This window comes from Juglans regia, chromosome 7, assembly GCF_001411555.2.
Source record: "Juglans regia cultivar Chandler chromosome 7, Walnut 2.0, whole genome shotgun sequence".
Lineage (NCBI taxonomy): Eukaryota > Viridiplantae > Streptophyta > Magnoliopsida > Fagales > Juglandaceae > Juglans > Juglans regia.
The window spans coordinates 46,741,249-46,760,480 of NC_049907.1; the positions used below are offsets into that span (position 1 = coordinate 46,741,249).

The 19,232-nt window shown below is 33.9% G+C and overlaps 1 protein-coding gene across 2 annotated transcripts; it reads right to left on the reverse strand.

Moving 5' to 3' along the window:
• Positions 1-173: 173 nt before the first annotated feature.
• Positions 174-11,268, reverse strand: LOC109005758 (protein TOPLESS-like). Of its 2 annotated transcripts, none has more exons than XM_035692199.1 (27): positions 11,112-11,268; positions 10,556-10,692; positions 10,265-10,444; positions 10,031-10,144; positions 9,785-9,943; positions 9,184-9,361; positions 8,975-9,098; positions 8,746-8,855; positions 8,162-8,327; positions 7,915-8,024; positions 7,694-7,763; positions 7,515-7,588; positions 7,318-7,413; positions 7,131-7,226; positions 6,850-6,977; positions 6,466-6,700; positions 6,220-6,381; positions 6,024-6,134; positions 5,694-5,840; positions 3,685-3,795; positions 3,414-3,593; positions 3,203-3,331; positions 3,031-3,126; positions 2,360-2,545; positions 2,101-2,264; positions 529-804; positions 174-416 (listed from the first exon to the last, which is right to left on the reverse strand). In XM_035692199.1, the coding sequence occupies exons 2-26, from the start codon at positions 10,633-10,635 to the stop codon at positions 591-593; spliced, it is 3,420 nt and encodes a 1,139-aa protein (XP_035548092.1). In that variant the 5' UTR covers positions 10,636-10,692; positions 11,112-11,268; the 3' UTR covers positions 174-416; positions 529-590. The 2 variants fall into 2 exon arrangements, with proteins under 2 accessions (XP_035548092.1, XP_035548093.1); XM_035692200.1 differs by having other exon boundaries at positions 529-801; positions 11,112-11,239.
• Positions 11,269-19,232: the final 7,964 nt, after the last annotated feature.

A 19,232-nucleotide genomic window follows, 5' to 3' on the forward strand; every position in this document is an offset into this window, starting at 1 on the left:
CGGTTAAACTCCTTGCTCCGCTTCCGAGGACCCGACATGAGTATAAATACAGAGAAATGTTGGCGACTACCGTTTGCTAAAGGGTTCAAAAGTGAGTTTTAAATTGTCGCAAGTTTTATATATATATATATATATATTCATTGTGCAATTGGGCATTTCAAGACAAAAGTAAATAATGACCAATTAGACTGCACTGATATTTGATACCTATCACATAATTTATACTTCAATGATTCGTAGCAGAGATTGAGAGGTAAAGACATTCTTTTTCGAATAATTTCCTTCCAAAAACTAAATTGACCTTCAACTATTAATACTACTACAGCATTTACCTTAGAATCTGATTAAAAATGTCAACTCTACACATTTTGCAGCGTCCTTCCTTGAGTAAATTACATGTCGTGACCCGCAGCAAACTGCATAACAAGCAAATACACAAGCAGATAATATCTTAAAGTTGGAAGTCTTGAGATTTGATAGACCTACATTTTGCTTATATACAAGCAAAACAAGTCATGTACAGCATACCTGAATTCGAGACGGGCCAGCAAGCAAGCATGTAAAAGAACTTCTCACTGGCAGCTGCTTGATCATCTCTGGGCTTGGTCCGAACCCGAAGCTCCAACTGGAGAAGTAGCTGGCACACTGCTTGCTGACCCATTCTCAACAGGTGGGGGGACACCCCATTTGCCTTCAGATTCAAGGGGTTCAAAGACATGAACCCCCCCATCTGACAGCCCTAATGCAAATTGATTTGGTTCTTGTGGATGTGCCGCAATCACGAGTGGTTGTACATTAGAACTGCTGCATTGAGTAAACATTAAACAAAGGGTCGTAATCTACCACTCACATAGGTAGGTAAGTGCAGTCAAGTTTCCCCAGCCAAACTAGCAATTTCTACCTATCAAATAAAGCAGGTAATTGCAGAAAAATACGCATATTGAACTGACAAATTATTTGGCGTTGGACAAGCAATTTACCAGGTCAAAGATAGGCTTGATCAAAATTTAGATGTCAACGTAAAGAATTTGACATATTTTGGAGCCTCAGCTTCAGCAGTCTAGTAAATTATCTAGGGTTAAAAATATTGAGGGAATTAAACTTTTTACCACAACTACCACTTGTTCTTCACTTCAACTTGTAAACCTTATTATGACTGTCAATCCTCAGTTGTCCGTGGACTCAATTATCAAGAAGTATATTCACAGCTTCTTGTACCTAAGTTTCAGCTTACACCCCAAAACACCTATTCTTTTCAATGTGTACTGTCACTTTAGATCCGACAGTTAAAATTATGCCACGGGGGCAATTTTTTGTTCATATGAACAGTGGGGGTGCAAATTGAAAAATATACATAGTTTAGGGTCCAACTTGAGACTTTTGATGGTTTGGGATGCAAATTCAACAAGTGGTAGTTTGTGAGTTTTCAACAAAAATATATATATATATATATATATATATATTCTGAAAAAACCAATGGAATGTTTAGATTAAAGTTTCCAATGTCTATGAATTACTAGTTGCATAATTCATAATATACTAAGAGACATTAAAGAACAAAAACTTAATCTTTAATGTAAAAGAAGGAATTTGCAAGAGGAGATGAATTCTTCTGAAGGATGAAAGTTTCAGCTGAACACATAATGCATGGAATAGTTGAGTTTTGATAGAGATATGCAAGACTTCATGAAGGAATCTTTTAGTGCATAGGGCTCAAAGAAGTTTTTGACCGATATTTTTTGGGTCTCGCAAAAGTAGGACCCAATTATCTAACATGACCAAGATTGGTTGGGCGGTGGTATGGTGAGAAGGTTATGTCCATTATTATTACAATTAGCAGTATATTTTTAGTATGAAGAAAATATCTGCACAATATTTCTAATTGTTATGGATATCCTTTTTTTTATGTAAGTAAATTGTTATGGATATCCTACACAGGTGAGGAATTGATCCAAGTGTAAGATGCTGAGAAAGTTTAATTCCACCATTCAGATACACCGAGGAAGTCAACAATAGCAGCAACAAAAAGATGAATCCAATCTAAGCAAAGCTGGAATTTATCTGAAATGAACCTGAGTTGGCTTGGCCTAAGTAAAGTACCTGACACTAGAAGGAAGATAAGAAGAAGGATTGATTCGACATCGTAGTCTGAGATTTGCAGCACTAAACACACACACTGTCGCATCTAAGAAGCTGGCATATATCAACTGGCTATCACACGAGAATGTTGCATGAGAGATGGGGGCAGATTCACGTGGGACCCACTACAGATAGAAGAACTCATATTAGAACAAAAAGAAGAGGGAGGGTAGAAAAATGTTATTTCCAAAATATAAAAACACTTTGGATATTAAAATACCTGCTTGACACAATCGAGTTTTGTTGTTTCATATATGGCAAGCTGAGTTTCATGTGCAACCAGAAAATGTATCTGATCCTGATGGAACTGTACACGAGTGTCTGACTGTGCAGGAGTCCTTCCAGCTGGAAGCTGCAGAAATCTAGTCTTCTGTTTTTCCCATCCATCAGAGCTCCATACACAGAGCTGGAGAAAGTATCGTACCATTTATGTGAACCAACATAAAAATCCTTCTAGAATTGAGAATTATTGATCATGCCCAATTCAAAATTAGGAGTAATTTGTTGATGATAGTGCCTCGAACTTTAATGAATGTTTGGAAAAATCGATAATACGGTTAATTACAGAAAAAAATCAATAATGCATGAGTTAGTTAAAGCATTGCATCTCAGACAAGAAATAAGCATGATTGTTATCTTGAAATTATTTAAAGATGCCACACAAATAAGTTGAAACATTGATTAATCCTTTAATCGTATAAAGGGTGAATTGGCAGGCCTTTTAGAGAGCAGTAGAATCAACCTTTAGCTCTGCCTTGCTGAAATCGAATGATGCTTGCAGGTTCATTACAGAATGAGATTGGAGACTTTGATTAGGTTTAATCAAAGTTCCCAAGTGATCTGAAACGCAAGACCAAATTACAAAACATGTCTGAATAAAAAAATTATTACCTGAGCGTCCGCTCCAGATGAAACTAGAACATTCAGTACATGAGAAAAGCCAAGGCCAGTTATTCTTTTAGAGTGTCCTTTAAGCTTGCTCTTAACCTGCATCAAGAAAATGTAAGTCAATAACATTTCAAACCATGAGTTCTATTGATTGTGATAATATGCTGCATCATACTTCATCTACGCGAACATTGTATATCTGAATTGTGGAATCATCCATGCCAATGGCAATAATGTTGTTATCTTGAGGATGGAATGCAAGAAATGTTGCTGCAGGTGGTGGTGGCATGAAAGTTGTCATTGTCTGCAGTAACCAAAAGAAACTGAAATTGGTCAGAATGAAACAAGAAAATAAACTTAAATGCTACACAGGACTTATGGCTTACCTTAAATGTCATCATATTGAACAAGGAGATCTTTCCTCCAGATGCCGACATGACATAAGAATCATTCTTGGACAAAGCAAAGCAGGGCACGGCCTCTTCAGGACTAGTGTCAGAAACATCATTGGTCATTAAAATTCCACTTGGTGGTTGCCATAATTGAGGTGACACACTAGCAGTTGCCTGCAAGATAAAGCACCATTTTCGTAGATAAAATGTAATGAGTTTCCTTAGGTCTATGATGAAAGAACTACTAAGGGTTGACACCTCATACCTTTCCAGAAGAATTACGATCACTTCGTTGCCATTTCCAGAGCAGATGAATGGCATTTGATGCTAATGCCAGAACGGCATTACCTGAATTCGTATATATTAACCTGGATATCTGTAATAATCATGGAGGAAGCTAATGAGGATATTTTGTTGGAGACAGGATGGAATATGATAAAAATTTATGAGTCAAAATGAAGTTGATAGTTCATGGGTTGATCTAATACAGGATAGCCCAAAATACAAAAGCGAAAGGCCAGGTATATCTAGCAATCACATTGGTACAAAGGGAAATTTTTTACTGTTTAAGATGAGGAGACAGTAGCAAAATGAGAGTTCAATAGAATATTTCTATATATCCTGAAATAACTATTATAAATTACAGCAGGCTAAAAGTTGAAGAAAAATTAAAACAGCTACATAACATTTAAATACTAGACAGCTTGAGATCCCATTTTATTCTTCTTGAATTCAAATTCCCTTCTAATTTCTATTAATAATCAAATGCCGAGGAGCACCATAACCTACTATAGATGTTTTACAGTTCATGAGCCTTTAGTTAATATGAATGTCGGCTTTCTTTTCAATTTAGTACTTGTTTGTGCCAACTTATCATCTTCAAATTAGCACAAGTAGATTTAGTGCCAATATGCTGACTTCCTTAGTTGGAAGTATATTAAAATTAACAAATTCAATCCCCCTTAGTTAATTAATCCTCTTGATCCTGTTATCATGCATGGCATCAAATTAAGATTAAAACTGCATCAATTTTTTCATCAATAAATATAGTGCTTCATCACTGCTCTGTCCACCCCCTCTTGTTTTTTTTTACCCCCTCTTGCTTGTAGATCATTCTTTCTAGTAGGTTTCCTCTCCTAGTTCTTATTTCAGTATCTACAGTTTCATATTGTACCAATCACATATTTTTCTTCTTTTATACTACGTCAAACAACTCTTCTTTTTGCAAACGTTATATCATTCCTATAGAATTCTTTTCTCTACAAATCCACCTATTTTGTGCCATAACCTTCTTACTATAGTTCGACCTCTTGTAGTATGATACACCTGAACAAGGCAAGGACAATCTCTGTGCTAACTGGATCTTAACACTCGTTTGTTTCTACCTAAAGGTATTGAGAAAAGTAAATGAGGGATTTGGCTCCTCTCCTGCCTTTGAGATGGAGTCTGATAGGTGAATTGCCTGTGTCTAATCAAGACCGATGGCAGTGACTCACTTGCCAGTCCACTCCGTTTTCAAGGCAAAGGGAGATGAAGCAAACTGTAAATGATCCATTGAGTTTGAAGCAGATGAAGCAGCTTTTGCAAGGCAAGATGGCTTGAAAGTGAACTTATGTGTATGCTAGGCTAAACTGGCCAATCACAAAGCATTCATCAATTGAAAAGTACCAACTTTATTCTACTAATCTTATGTCATTGCATGCCAGGTATGCTTAGATACTTTTTTTTAAACAGTTAAATTATATTAATACGAATAGGCATAGCCCAACCCAAGTAGACAGGTATGCTTAGATACATTGGGGTAAAAGTATTATTTATGTATTATAAAGATCAGAATTCCCATGACTGGCATGGAGCTAGCTTGATTAATTATTTGAGTCTTTGGGTAATTACACCTACAGATTCATCATCAGTTGCAATCACAAAGTTTATTCTCACTAACAAGAAGATTACCATGCTATCCAATTAATATTTATGTACTTTAAGGAGTTTTGATTAATGAAAGAGCAAGAGTAATGTAGCTAAGTCCACAGAAAGAGACACCACAAAAAAGTTCATAATGCTTCTAAAGCTTTATTTGAAATAAGCACCAGTTTGTGCGCAGGAAAGAATGTAGTAAGCACAGCACATATCAATAAATTGTAGAAGAGGAACACATTGTTGCTGAACTAGAGGAAGTGCCTTAGGAAGAAGAAAGCCAGATTGCAAACATAATCAAACCACTGTTATGTAAAAGAATCTCCCAAGAATAAAGCCAGTTAGCAAATATCACACCTTGGTTACTCTCAGGTTTTCGGGAAGCCTTAAAGATCTGCATTGAGATGGTTCATTGATTTCAGTGAGCTTCCAAATCTTGGATTTGTCATTAGATTCTTCTGTTATTCTAGGTTTCACATCCCCCAAGTTCCGGACATCCCCATTCTGGCAAGATTAATGTCAATTTAATCTATATTAGAAGAATAATAATTCATGAGAAAAATATGATATCGATATTTTCTGTGATTGAATAGTAATTTCTATCCAAACCATGACAAGCAGAAAAACTCTGATGGTCCAACTTATATAAATTTTATATATGAAGTGGGAAAAGTAAGTGCCACAAACCATTCCAGCAATAGCAACCATAGAGGCACCTCTGTCTGCAAGTCCGGCACTAGTCGCAGCAGCTGCTGCTGCTGCCGCCGCCGCTGCAGCTGAAATTGGGTTTATTGTCGGCTGAAAGAGATGTCACGCATGGACACAAGATTAGTTCATGCTGAGGTAACGTGTCACAACAACTAATGATCTGATAAAAAGCTACCTTCGTCACAGCTTCAGATGCTCTTGAGGCATCATAAGAAAGATTTTCAAAGTTGCGTAATGACCTACTGCCATCTGCATTTGCTAAAATCTTAATTCCATTTTCATTGGCAGAAACAGCCAAGAGATTGCCATCCCTGTTGAAGCGGATACGTGGGCTTGCCTAGGAAGTAGAAAATACAAAATTGAGCAACTATTATTTCAAAGGGACACACTTTCAATTAATACTTTAACTTAATGGACTTACTGGGAGGCCTCCGTCGGCATCAACAGTAGTCAAAAGTTGAATGTTGTCCATATCCCAGAATTTGATAGAGAAATCATCACCAGCAGCTAAAAATCGGTTTTTAGTTGTATCAAATTGCACAACACCCAAAGAACGCTTACGGAATCCTTGATAGGTCCTTTTCACTGCCCCTTCACTTTCATTCCATTCAACAATAAACGATTCCCCATCTTTACTTGTCCCACATGAAAAGAGCCTGAAATTCCCACAAACCACCCACGAAAAAAAAAAAAATACAAACAGACAAAAAAAAAGGTTAAAAAAATAAAACCCTATTTAGTTGACCATGCCCCCACCAAAGAGCGAAGGACAAGCAGCACCAACACAACAGGTCCATTTCATTACCTAGTACCATCAGCACTGTAAGCCATTGTCGTGCACCAGCGACCAGGAGCATCATAATCAACTCGAGATCCCAAGTTGTCATACAACCATGCTTTTATCTTTCCATCCAGTGCAGTTGAAAAGATAAACTAAGCATAAAGGCACAAAAAGGATGTTAGGAACAAAAATACTGGGACTAAAGGAAGAATCCATGAAAGGAAGGCCAAACCAATAACCACAATAAGCTCAAAGCATTCAACTAAAACAATCAGAACAAAAAAAATCACAAATGAAAATGATACCTGAATGTTTTCCTTATGGTGAGGACAGACAGAATAAACAGGAGCCTCGTGACCTTCAAAAGTATACTGCTTTGCACCAGTAGTGGCATCCCACACCTACAATTACCAAACAAGATTAGGAAGGAATGGCGAATTTACCTCCACTCAAAACATCAAAACGACCAAACATGCAACAAGACCAACTGACCTTGATGGTCTTATCATCACCACAGGTTATCACACAAAGTTGCTTGTTTGGGTGGGAGAATGCGATGTCATTTACTCCGCCAACATGAGCATCAATCTATATCAGCCAATTTAAAGCAACTTTCAGTATAGCATCTCAAATACCACAGAAATTAAAGTGCAAAAAGAATGAAACGGAAAAATTCATATTAGATATACCTCCAGGTGCTGCTGTATATTATCATTCCCATGATAAGAATATATTTGAACGATGTGCCTAGAGTATGCAACTCCTGTAATTGGAATAGAAAGAAGACATCATCTAATTGTCCAGTTCGCCTTTAAGATATATATTGGTTGTGTACATGGAGTGAAAAACTCCAATTTATTAAGCATACCAAACAAAGAACCGTCGGGGCTCCAAATCACACGGTTAACAGATACACCAGGATCTTTAACCAGAGCTGCCTGAAATCCATCAATATCAGTTCCAATTACTCTACAATTTTTTTATTGGTAAACAAGTTCCAATTACTCTACTATTATAGGCATTAAGGATATAGCACTAACATTAACTTGTATCATTAATGAAAGAAAAAAAAAAAAGGAAGGGACACACCTGCAGAGGCATTGAACATGCATTGAGATCCCAAACTTTGAAATTCCTCGAAACTAACCGCTCCCTAGAACCAACTTCCCACAACCCAATGTCCCCAACATTGGTACCAACTGAAGCAAAACATGCAAAATATTCAATGGACATAAAACTCCAAACATTTGTAGGAAGGAAATATAACATTTACAACATTTGGTAGCAAGCTTAAATATTTATAGAAAAAATCAAGAGGCTTTAAAAGAGAGCCAACCCAGAAGTAAGGTTTGTTGAACAGGATGAAAATCCATGCTCATGGGAGATGATCCTTGATTTAAGGTCCGAGCGACAGTTTTTGGCAAGTCATCTGGCGCATTGAATGGCTGACCATGACCATGACCCTGGAATGTTACTGGCAACACATTAACGGGCAGATTAACCTGCACACATGAACAGTAATCAATAAATGATGAGACTTGGAAAGAAAAACATGCTTCTGATCCGGCTGTCCGATAATTTTAGACCACTCTGAACATCAGACTATTTTACTGTCATCCATCATATGAATGCACACCGATTGATTGTATTCTAGCATTCCAATTTTCTCTTCATTGTAATTTTATTAGAGAAACCTTTTTTATCAGTAGTAATTTTATTAGAGAAATCATAATTATCTCAATGTGGAATTATTACAATGAGAACCATAATGTTGAAAATGCAATTAAAGTTACTTTTTCACTTGTAATCATGAACAATTTCTTAACATCCAAAAAAAATGTGGAAAATAATTTAGGGACATGAGGAGTTATGTGAAAACATGATTTCTCAACCCAATGAACAAAAATACGAGGATAATACCTCATCAGTAATCCCCATTGGTCTAGTTCTTTTAGAAACATGATCAGACTCCCCAGATGGGTAGTCTAGAGAAGGGTTAGTAGGCGGAGTTCTTGGATGCTTCAAAGCAGCTGTTCACGTCAGAGAAACACTTCCATAGTTAAAATTGGAACTATAAACAACATATTATATCTGGAAAAAAATTGCAGACGTACTCAGCAGCCAATACCTAAACAAATGAATATAATACCTGGGATTGATGGAGCACCAAGACCAATAGCTCCTCCAGAAACTGCTGGATGAGTTACAGTGGAAGGATTGGACATCCAACCTGCAAGGGGCGTTGGCACAGGTGCTGGTGCAGGTTGAAAAGGCTGAAAACATATGTTCAAGAAAATTAACGAAAAGCTGTAAAAATCCAACTAAGTTGACATTGCAATCAATCAATCTGTAACCTACCCCATGTGCACCTAGGTTAGGGAAACCCCCAGCTTTTGGTAAGGATCCAAGCAGTGGATTGTTTGCAGGTGATGGAGCACGTGCACCATTTGGTTGTGCACAAGAGTGATCCACGAATAGGGTTTTTATATCTGGATTTGGCCTAGGGTTTTTACATAGTTGGTGCTGCCAATTCAAGCTGCAATTTACAATAATAAATCAGATTGTAGAACTTAACTAACATGAGTGCTTATGACGAGCAGTAATGTTAATTAAGTTTCTCTGAAACTGATATAATTCCGAGCACCCTAGACTGTGAAGCATATATTTCATGCTGATATTCAGAGACAAACAACTCTTGGCATCACTGGAAAGTTGATTATTGTTGCATTGTTTATCCCAGCATTCATGGCACAGTCCCAACTTACAGGGTAGGATCAATCATAAAAGAAATGGCCAAAAGATCATGATCATTAGCTAAAATTATAAAATACTCATTTCAAATGCCATTCAAGAGAAATGAAGACACCAAAATAAGTTCAGTACCAAGTAAAACCAATTTGAAGCTAGTATACAGATATTCCATTTAGGCGGAAGACTAAAGCATCTTCAAATGAGTTACCTTTGGTTGATGAGAGTCCGTAACCTTGAATTTTTAAGGTTTGGGAATTGCAATTTATCACGGAATAAAGGATTTGCTTCAATTAGTTTCTTAAGCTCCACCAACATGATTGCTCTAGCAGATTTGGTATCTCCATATTTGGAAAGTTGCTCATTTTCTCTGTGATACAACAAGCCCATTTTGACAACATTTTCTATAGTTGAGTTCAAATGTAAGGTGGAAGACTTGAACACAAATTCATCATACCTGAAATTCTCCAACGTCAAGAGCTGAGTGATTTCCTTGAAAAGCTCTTCATTAAATGTGGCAAAAACTTTCAAATCCTTTACTAATATATCCACAGCCTTGGAACGATCATGCCTATCAAAATTTAAACAGTCTCATTCACATGCTATATGCCACAGAATCTCCAAAGACAAACAATCACTTCTCATAAAACCGACACTTAGATAATTAATAACCTAAAACTTGAAAGCTTACTTATCCAATGCCTCGAGATACTTTTGCTTCCTTATCTCAAAAAATATTTTCATTGAATACCGATTGTCGTCCACTTTTGTGAACCCGGAAAGGTACTTCTCAACCTCCTCCCAATTCCCATTTTGCACCTCATCCTCAAAATACTTCATATTAAAGAAAAACCCAGATTCTTGCTCAAGCCTATTTCATAAACAAAGCAACTGATGAGACAAAAGTACATAATCAATTGTTCGAAATGACTTAACAATAAAAATAAAAACAAAGAAGAAAGCTAAATTCTTAGTAGCTTACTTGTGAACAGTCTCTTTGAACTTTTCCTCATCGAGGAATTGTAAAATCAAGAACACAAGCTCTCTACTAAGCGACGACATGGTAGTCGCCCCGTCTTCTTCGATTCAAAATACGAATCACCAAGAACGGCACTAGATCTGAAAAAATATCATAAGCGACAGATAAATCTGTAAAGGGGCCATCTCTGACTAGCTTAATTATTGGAAAAGCAATAAAAAATAGCACATAGATTCAAATCTATCCCCTGAAATAGATCAGTCAACTACCACCCATCGGACAAAAAAGAAACCCATTTTTGCACCCAAAAATATCACATGTACTTGGAAAATACCGACATGGGTGAAGCTTAACATCGGGTTAAAAATCTTTAAAAAAAATCAAGGGCGATATTTTTCACGGGAGAGAAGGCTGCTTTCAGACCATATGGACATCAAAGATGCAAAAGCAAACCCCCCATCCCCCGGGAAAAAATAAAAAGGGTTAAAAAACTGCAGACTTTAAAGCAAAAGATTCTAAATTTCAGAGGGAGGTTGAGAGAATTGAAGGATACCCTTACCTTGAAAACCAACGAACACGAGCGCACAGAAGAGAGAGCTAAGAGAAGCTTTTCCCCCTCTAGAAAATAGAAATGGAATGGTATTACACTCCCCCTCTCTCTTCCTTTCTCTAAAAACTCGCTCTCTCTGTCTCTCTCTAGACAATTATATAATGAGACATTGAGCTTTCAGAAATGGGGATTTTATAGGAGGCAGACAGATAAAGCACTGATAAGTATGTGTACATATCAACTGATACTTTCTTCGACATATCAAAGTTATGGCGATATGTAGTACTGATTATCAATAAGTCCAATCAAGACGGGTCCCACTTAGCCGGCTAGACTTTATCGAGGCCATCGGCTCGGAATCTCTAGCTGACAGCTGTCCTTCAGCTTTATTTGGACCGAGAGTTAAAGAAGAAAGAATGGACTACATAAAGTACGTACGACTACCCTTCACTTGCTGCGGTAGATTTCAACCACTGGAATTTTATCTACTTACCGAAACCCATCCAACGGTACATAAACAAGGTAGAGGAACACTCGAGAAAATGTTGAAAATGTCCTAGAAAGCGATTTTTACTCTGTCTCAGATCCCTCGTGAAACGACAAGCTTTCTCGGACGAGTCCCGTAAACTTCGATCCCCGGAACAGCCACAATATTACTTTCGTTGCCATTGTTCCACTCATGGTTCTTGTACTAAATAACTACACATTATTATTACCATATATCACGTGATACAGTAATACCGTTCATGATTGCGATACTAAACGAGAGATACTCGGCGGTAAAGAATAAGCTAAGCTACTTTATCGTGGCTGAAGTTTTTTAATATTTTTTTTAAGATTATTGGAAATGTTTTAAATGGTATTATTGTTTTTTTTTTAAAAAAAAAAACAAGATAGTTTTATTGTTGGAAAAATGTTATTGTCGGCAGAGTATATGTAATAAAGTGTTTAAATGACATCATTTAAATTCTAAATATAAATTCTAAATCTTAGAAATTAAATTTTATCATTTAAATTATATGAATAATACACCAACTCGAGACATAGGTTACATTTGAATAGTGAGATATTCTCTGATATTATGTAAATAGTAATAAAAAAGTAATAATAGAATATTAAATAGTAGTGATAGATTTATAATAACAAAAATTATACATACAGTCACTTTTGTGTATTTCTTGCATACTTCATTAATATGATTAATTGCATCATTTTTTTAATATAAAATAAAGATTTTGCTCAATCACATCAGTAGAATACGTAATAAATACGTAAAAATAAATATATATATATATAGCATAACTCCTATAATAAATACCATTGTTTTATCTTAAAATATTTAAACATCAATCACAACGTAATAAATAAAAAATAATTGGTCTTATTATTTATCATGTCAATACTATCACTATGCAGATGTTACATTCAAGATGACATGATATAGAATTTTGCGGTTTAAATAGTGGAAAGGCTAGGAAATTAATAGTATGGTGTTGAGTAAGTTGATTGATGATCTCTTTCATCTCACCTAATGGATTTATGTGGAGGACCCACTTGTCACTTTGTAACATGAATGCAACTCAACCTTTTATTTTAAATAAACAACTACCTACTACCAATAATGCACGCATATTACACGTGAGTGTAACTTTTGTGTATACTATTTTGGCATATACTCGCGGTACTATTATAGATTGTCCGTATGTAATATATATTATAAGCAAGGGAAATGGATTACAGAGCGTGTCGTGTTGATCAACCAGTGAAAAGGGGGAGGTGGTGTGACATTGGTATTCGACAATGATATCAATTAGTCATGTCTAGTGAACTAAGAAAAATAAATTCGTAGAGATAATTGATGTAAGAAAATTCATTTTCATCATCCTCTTCATTTTTTTTTGTACGGCATTAAATTATTGATTTATAAATAAAATATAATAAATAATTTTAAATCATTTAATATTATATTATAAAATAATGGGTGAACCGAGTGATTTGTTATTATAACTCATTAGAATGATTATAACTTTTTAATACAAAGTCACGGATCTGAGTTCTTGTTGATTTAATGCTAAAGGAATAAGGTAATTCATGCAATTATTACTATTCATCGATTTCCTATTAAATTATTGATACAATTAAGTGTAAATTTAGAGACGAGTTGAGATAATTTTATATGAGTTAAATAAAATATTATTATAATTTTATTTTATAATTTTAAAAAATTAAATTATTTATTATATTTTATATAAGAATTTAAAAATTTTATAATAATAAAATAAAATAAATTAAAATAAATTGATATGAATTTTGAATTTAAATAACGCTTAGAAACTTCTAGATCCCAAAAAGAAATTAAAAAAAGATTTTGATAAACGTGATCGGAAAGGATAAAGGTATATATATTCCTCAATATATATATATATATATATATATTATATTGGTTGCGGAAAAGGTGAAGATTTTAGTGCAAGTGTAAAGGGCAACAAGTTTCGGTACATGAATGGATGCTCACGCGCGCTATCCAGCAAGAGCCACTGAAAAGGAAACAGAGTGGGCGTGCGAGTTGTGTCCAGAAAATGGTCCCCACGCATGTTCCTGCGATTGAACTTGTTGTTTTTACGAGAGAGAGAGAGACTGGTGGGGAGGGGCCAGGCCGAGGCGTTGCAAGCTGCCGTGTGTCCGTAAGGAAAGGTTTGTACGTTGAATTAAATTGAGATGAAATAAAAATTAAAAATTAAAAATAAATATTATTATAATATAATTTTTTTAAATTATTTTTTATTTTTTGATTTAAAAAAATCGAATTATTTGTTATATTTTATTTAAAATTTTTAAAAAATAATAATAATTAAATAAAATGAGATTGCTTTACTTGGATACAATAAATATTTCATCTCAACTAATTTTATTTTATTTTATTTTTATAATTTTTTAAAATTTTTCTATAAAATATAATATAATTTTTTTAATTTTAAAATAATAATAATTAAAAAATATTTTAATAGTATTGTATTTAATTTTTAAATTTAATCTCATATTATCAAAGGCCCGAGTCACGTCCAACTGTCAACAGAGTTTGAAACTGTCAGTAAGCGCGTGCGAGTCACAACTGTAGACTTTCTAGTCCTAGCTTGTGGAAATTAGTTAATCTCTCTTTTTTTTTTTTTTTTTTTTTTTAGCATTTTTGCTCAGCTGGTCGTGGAATTCAAACGGTGGGACCATTTTATGTATCGACCGTACGTAATTTTAAAAGCTTTTGATTTCCCTCCCCTTCCATTTTCTTTGCTTTTAGGAGACGTTTGGATTCAAAGATAATTTGAGATGAGTTGAGATGAGCTGAGATGGATTGTGAATAGTAATGAGATGAGTTGTGAATAGTAGTGAGATTTATGAATTAAAGTTACTGAATAGTAGTGAGATGAGTTGAGATGAGCTGAGATGAGCTGAGATCACTTACGAATCCAAACGAGTCAGTCAATTTTTATAAAAATAATTATACGAGGAAAACTCTTTCCCGAACCCCGATACGATACCCATCACACTCTGGCGAAAAAGAGGATGAGAAGAAACTATTATAGGTACAAAAAAAAAAAAAAAAAATGAGACCAACGAAATTACAAGCATTTGGGAGATTTCTTTCTTATTCTTTTCGGGAGTAGTATGATTGAAGCCTTTACTGATGAAGAAGTCACGAGATAGGACGTAGGACATGATCATTCACACATTGCTGCTAATACGTGTAAAGCTAGGTTTGTTTTCTGGATAAGTCCTGAGGATCAAGTCATTGATTTATTAATTATGCATCAAATTCCTACTTACTTTCTACAAGGTGCAAGAGTATCACGTACCCATTTTGTTCTCTGTCTTTTCTTGTTTTATGATCAATTGGAAAGTAATCAAAGGTAATTAAGCAGTGCAAGTCATGCACAATTATAATGAAGGTTCCACCAGCATCCTTGGGGCTTTGTTACTACTTTCTCTTGATTATTAGCTTTCCTTTGAATATTTCAGATGATATATGAATGGTATTGAATCAGTTTATAAATAATAGTAAATAATTTATTAATAATAGTGAAGTAATTTGAGAATATATAATAACGTTTTTGCTACCAAACAAGTTTTTATATTTTATTTGGTTATGTAGTTCAGATAATATATTTTGTTAAAAATTGAATAAAATATTATTATAATATTATTTTTATTTTAAAATTTAAAAAAATTAAATTATTTATTATATTTTATAAAAGAATTTAAAAAAAATTATAATAATTATATAAAATAAAATGAATTGATTTTTGTATAACCAAACCATTCAATCCTCTTTTGTATTTATGGTGATTTGACAACTAAAGTATAAAATCAAAATAGACGGTAGAAAGGATTTAGATGGGGACCACTTTATTTTGAAGAAATAAAAATAGAGCTAGGGTTGAAAACCTTAGAGTTGAGGCCATGGTCAAGCCACGCGGTATATAACTACGTAAGAAATATTTTAATTATGTAATTTGATGTGACATATTTAAATTACAAAATTATTTTTATTATAAAATAAATTTAATATATTAATATAATTATATCAATTTATAAATTTATTTACAAAATTTCATTGTAATTGTAACATATATATATATATATGTATATGTATATGTATATGAAGGCTGATGGCTTTTCGAGTTTGAAATATGATTTAGAACAAAATAATGATATTGCTCTATATATTAAAAAAAAAACAAAAAAACTCTACAAAACTCCATAGATATTGATTTATTATAATCAAAACATCGATCTTGTCATCTATATATTCGAATATATGTGGTCCGTTGAACGTAGAATTACAACCGTTACACATATCTAGCTAGCTACTGTGTTTATATTGTCGTTATTTATTTGTTATTTAATTGATCCGTTGTATGCAATGTGGGGTATGGCACATGAATGCATGGGAATCATCTGATCAATCGATGCATGGCTGACTATATAAGATCGGTGGCTTCTGAGGCGATCATAGCGATGCGTACGTACGTAGAGCAAACATCCAAAACCTATTAATTAATTAATGTTCGAACTGATCTTATCCAAGGATCGCTGCCCCATTGCATGGCCAATGGCCTCTCGAGAAGGCACTTTTCTAGATAATCATTGTCCCCTCGCTCTACTGACATGAAAATTTTTCATCATCAATGCGCGCAGTGACGCATTTCTTGTTTTATTTAGTTTTATGTTTTGTACGTGCGTTTTATTTGGCACCTTCTGTACGTATAGGGACCCATTTATATATTTGGCAGCAATTTCAGCCATTCATTGGATTGATGTCATGTGATCTGTCATGTTCTTGAAGTTCATAAAGGATGACAATCAAAGGCCCAGAATCGAGTACAACTGCACTGCGTTTTCATACATCTTATTTTTTTAATTATTTTTTTTTAATGTATTTCATTTCATCTCACACCCGCCGCATCAGATAAAAAAAAAAACATTTAAGATAAATTATTTAATTTTAAAATGATTATTTGAGATAAAAAAAATTTTTTTTATACAAAATAACTATTTTTATAGGAAATAACTAATAATAAATAAATAATTTTTTTTATAGTGAAGGGGAATCTACCAACGTCTTGCCCAACACCATCAAGATTAGCGATTTCGAATCTCTTAGATTCGACCTTTACTTTCTTTTTAAGAGCAGTGCATTAACCACATGCATTTCCACAGCCAGTAACGATTGTTTGCTAGTGAATTGACTCATCTTCTGATTATTATTTCTTTACGTTTATATTTTTCCTAATCAAGAATCAAGATAAAGTAGTGAATTGTAATAAACTATTTGTGAATAGAATTAAATTATTTGTGAATAATAATAAAATAGCATGAGATAATATCAGAAGCCAAACACATCTATATATATCAACCCATAAATATATCATAATCGCCTGAGTTGCATGCAATTCTTTCTTTGGCCAATGTACATGAGCTAGCAGACATCTCACTACGACTATATATACTGAGTACCTTATCACAACCCAAGACCCCAGGACCACATGATCAACATTCTTTCGTGCATGCTTTTAAACCCAAATAATAATAATAATATATAGTAATAATAGAAAAGAAGAAAGGCATTTTTGTTCGATTGAGACACCTTAAATTAAGGATATTAAGGAAAGGTGTTGATGATGCCAGCCATTGACAAAGAGAAGTTTCATGGAAACGCATTTTGAAAGGGACCATTTATCTAATTCAGAGCTTGCAGTCTAATTATTATTTTATCCATTAATTTCATGGTAATAATTAAATATTATGATTTTTCTTGAAGCAAACAAGCAAGCTAGCTAGGAGTGAAAAGGAAACCTTTTAATTGGTTGCTCAAGGACATTCTTATCAATTCCCAAAACGAATGATCTAAAGATCATGATGTTATATGATGTATCTCAATATAACTTGTCATTTTCCTAATTTTGTTCTTTCCATGATCCTCTACGTACGTACCCTCGATCCCTCTTTTCTTTTCAATCGATGTTCATAAATCTTAGATGTGTCGCTGTCGTTTTTCTTTTTTAACGTCATGCATGGGATCGATAGCTCTATTTGGATGATTATTTATCAAACCCCACTTGCCCGGCCACTAGTAAACTCAAAACTGATCCGTGTGATTGAAACCATATATGTACATGAAGTTTTAGGCTGTAGCCTCCTACTTTCAACTCCTGAAACTATCAAAGTAGGAGGTAAAATGAGCGCAAATGTAAAGTCTATGGAAGATCTATAGAAGATGAAAACTCGTTATGATAGGAATGAAGGGAGAAATGGAGGGCCTGACAATAACAAAACTCGATCAAGCATAAAAAGAAATATGAGACATAAAGTTTGAGGACATGACATAAAGTAATAGAAAGCTAGCTAGCTAGATGTGACCTAAAGAGGTAGCTAGGAGAGGTAAAAAAGAGGTAGATATGTTTCATTTGAGGTCTGAAGTGACTATGGGGAGAATGGGAAAACCATAGAGCTTCGAAGCTAATCTCGTAGAGCTAAGTGAGAATTGAGACTTTGTATTCGACCATATTTGTAGTGGATTTTACATCAAGTCCCGTGGACGGAAGTTTTAGCACTAAACCACGTAAATATTTATCTTTTTTATTTTCAATCATTTATTACTAAGCAAGTCATCTAACCCTATTGTTGACGTCGAAAAATGCATCAATATATATATGAGTAATATTATACATCACACTCGCGTCCTATTTTGATCATATTAAATAGTATGTGACATATTCATCATCTTTAGATGATAAAGAAGTATGCAATAAATATAATTTAATAGTAATAAATATATCGCATCATACTTAATATGATAGTAGTATGATGAATAGAATTTTCCTATATATATATATATATATATACACACACACATGTATAACATGGTACCGTTATATTAAAAACGTAAGTTTTTATTGTATAACTTTTTTTTTTCAATCATGGATCAAAAGATCACTCATATAAGTAAACATTTTGCTTTCTTATGTGGATAGGTTTACTGATTTGGCTTTGTGTATAGAAGACACGGGAATTAAAATATTATAGTTATTTCAAAATAATTTAATATTTTACGTTATGTGCCCATCATTCTAGCGGGCTAAGGAATCGTACATTATTGTATTGATAATCATTGAAATTATAGTACGTATTAAGGGTGTATGGCTAATATAATATAATTCGGGTTTAACTCAAATTTTGTAGAGAAAATATATTTATTAGTCTTATGTTTTACACACTACTCAATACACCGCGCGTGGACGTTGATCAGATTTTTTACATCAGCTATATTAAAACATAATTGATGTTTTGATTTTTTATTTTTTTAACTTTGAATGAGTCTCATTATAAATAGTGTGTTAATACATCGATTTATATGCAGCAAAACTCTAAACTTTTAAGGCGTAAGCTATAATTTTTTGGTATAATCAATACGGCTACTGCCCTTTAGATGATGACTTTGTTAAAACTTAAAAAATAAATATAATTACTTAGATTGCGTTTAGATGTTGAGCTAAGTTAAACTCTCTATGAATAGTAGTGAGTTATGATGGTAAAATGAGTTATGTCAGATCCATTTAAGATGGATTTAGATGT

Excerpts from the sequence above, each read along its gene's own strand:
- LOC109005758 (XM_035692199.1), bottom strand. The coding sequence starts at position 10,635 with ATGTCGTCGCTTAGTAGAGAGCTTGTGTTCTTGATTTTACAATTCCTC. Across the intron at positions 9,362-9,784 it reads CGGACTCTCATCAACCAAAG|CTTGAATTGGCAGCACCAAC; the intron begins GTAACTCATTTG and ends TGTAAATTGCAG. Across the intron at positions 8,328-8,745 it reads CAATGGGGATTACTGATGAG|GTTAATCTGCCCGTTAATGT; the intron begins GTATTATCCTCG and ends TCATGTGTGCAG.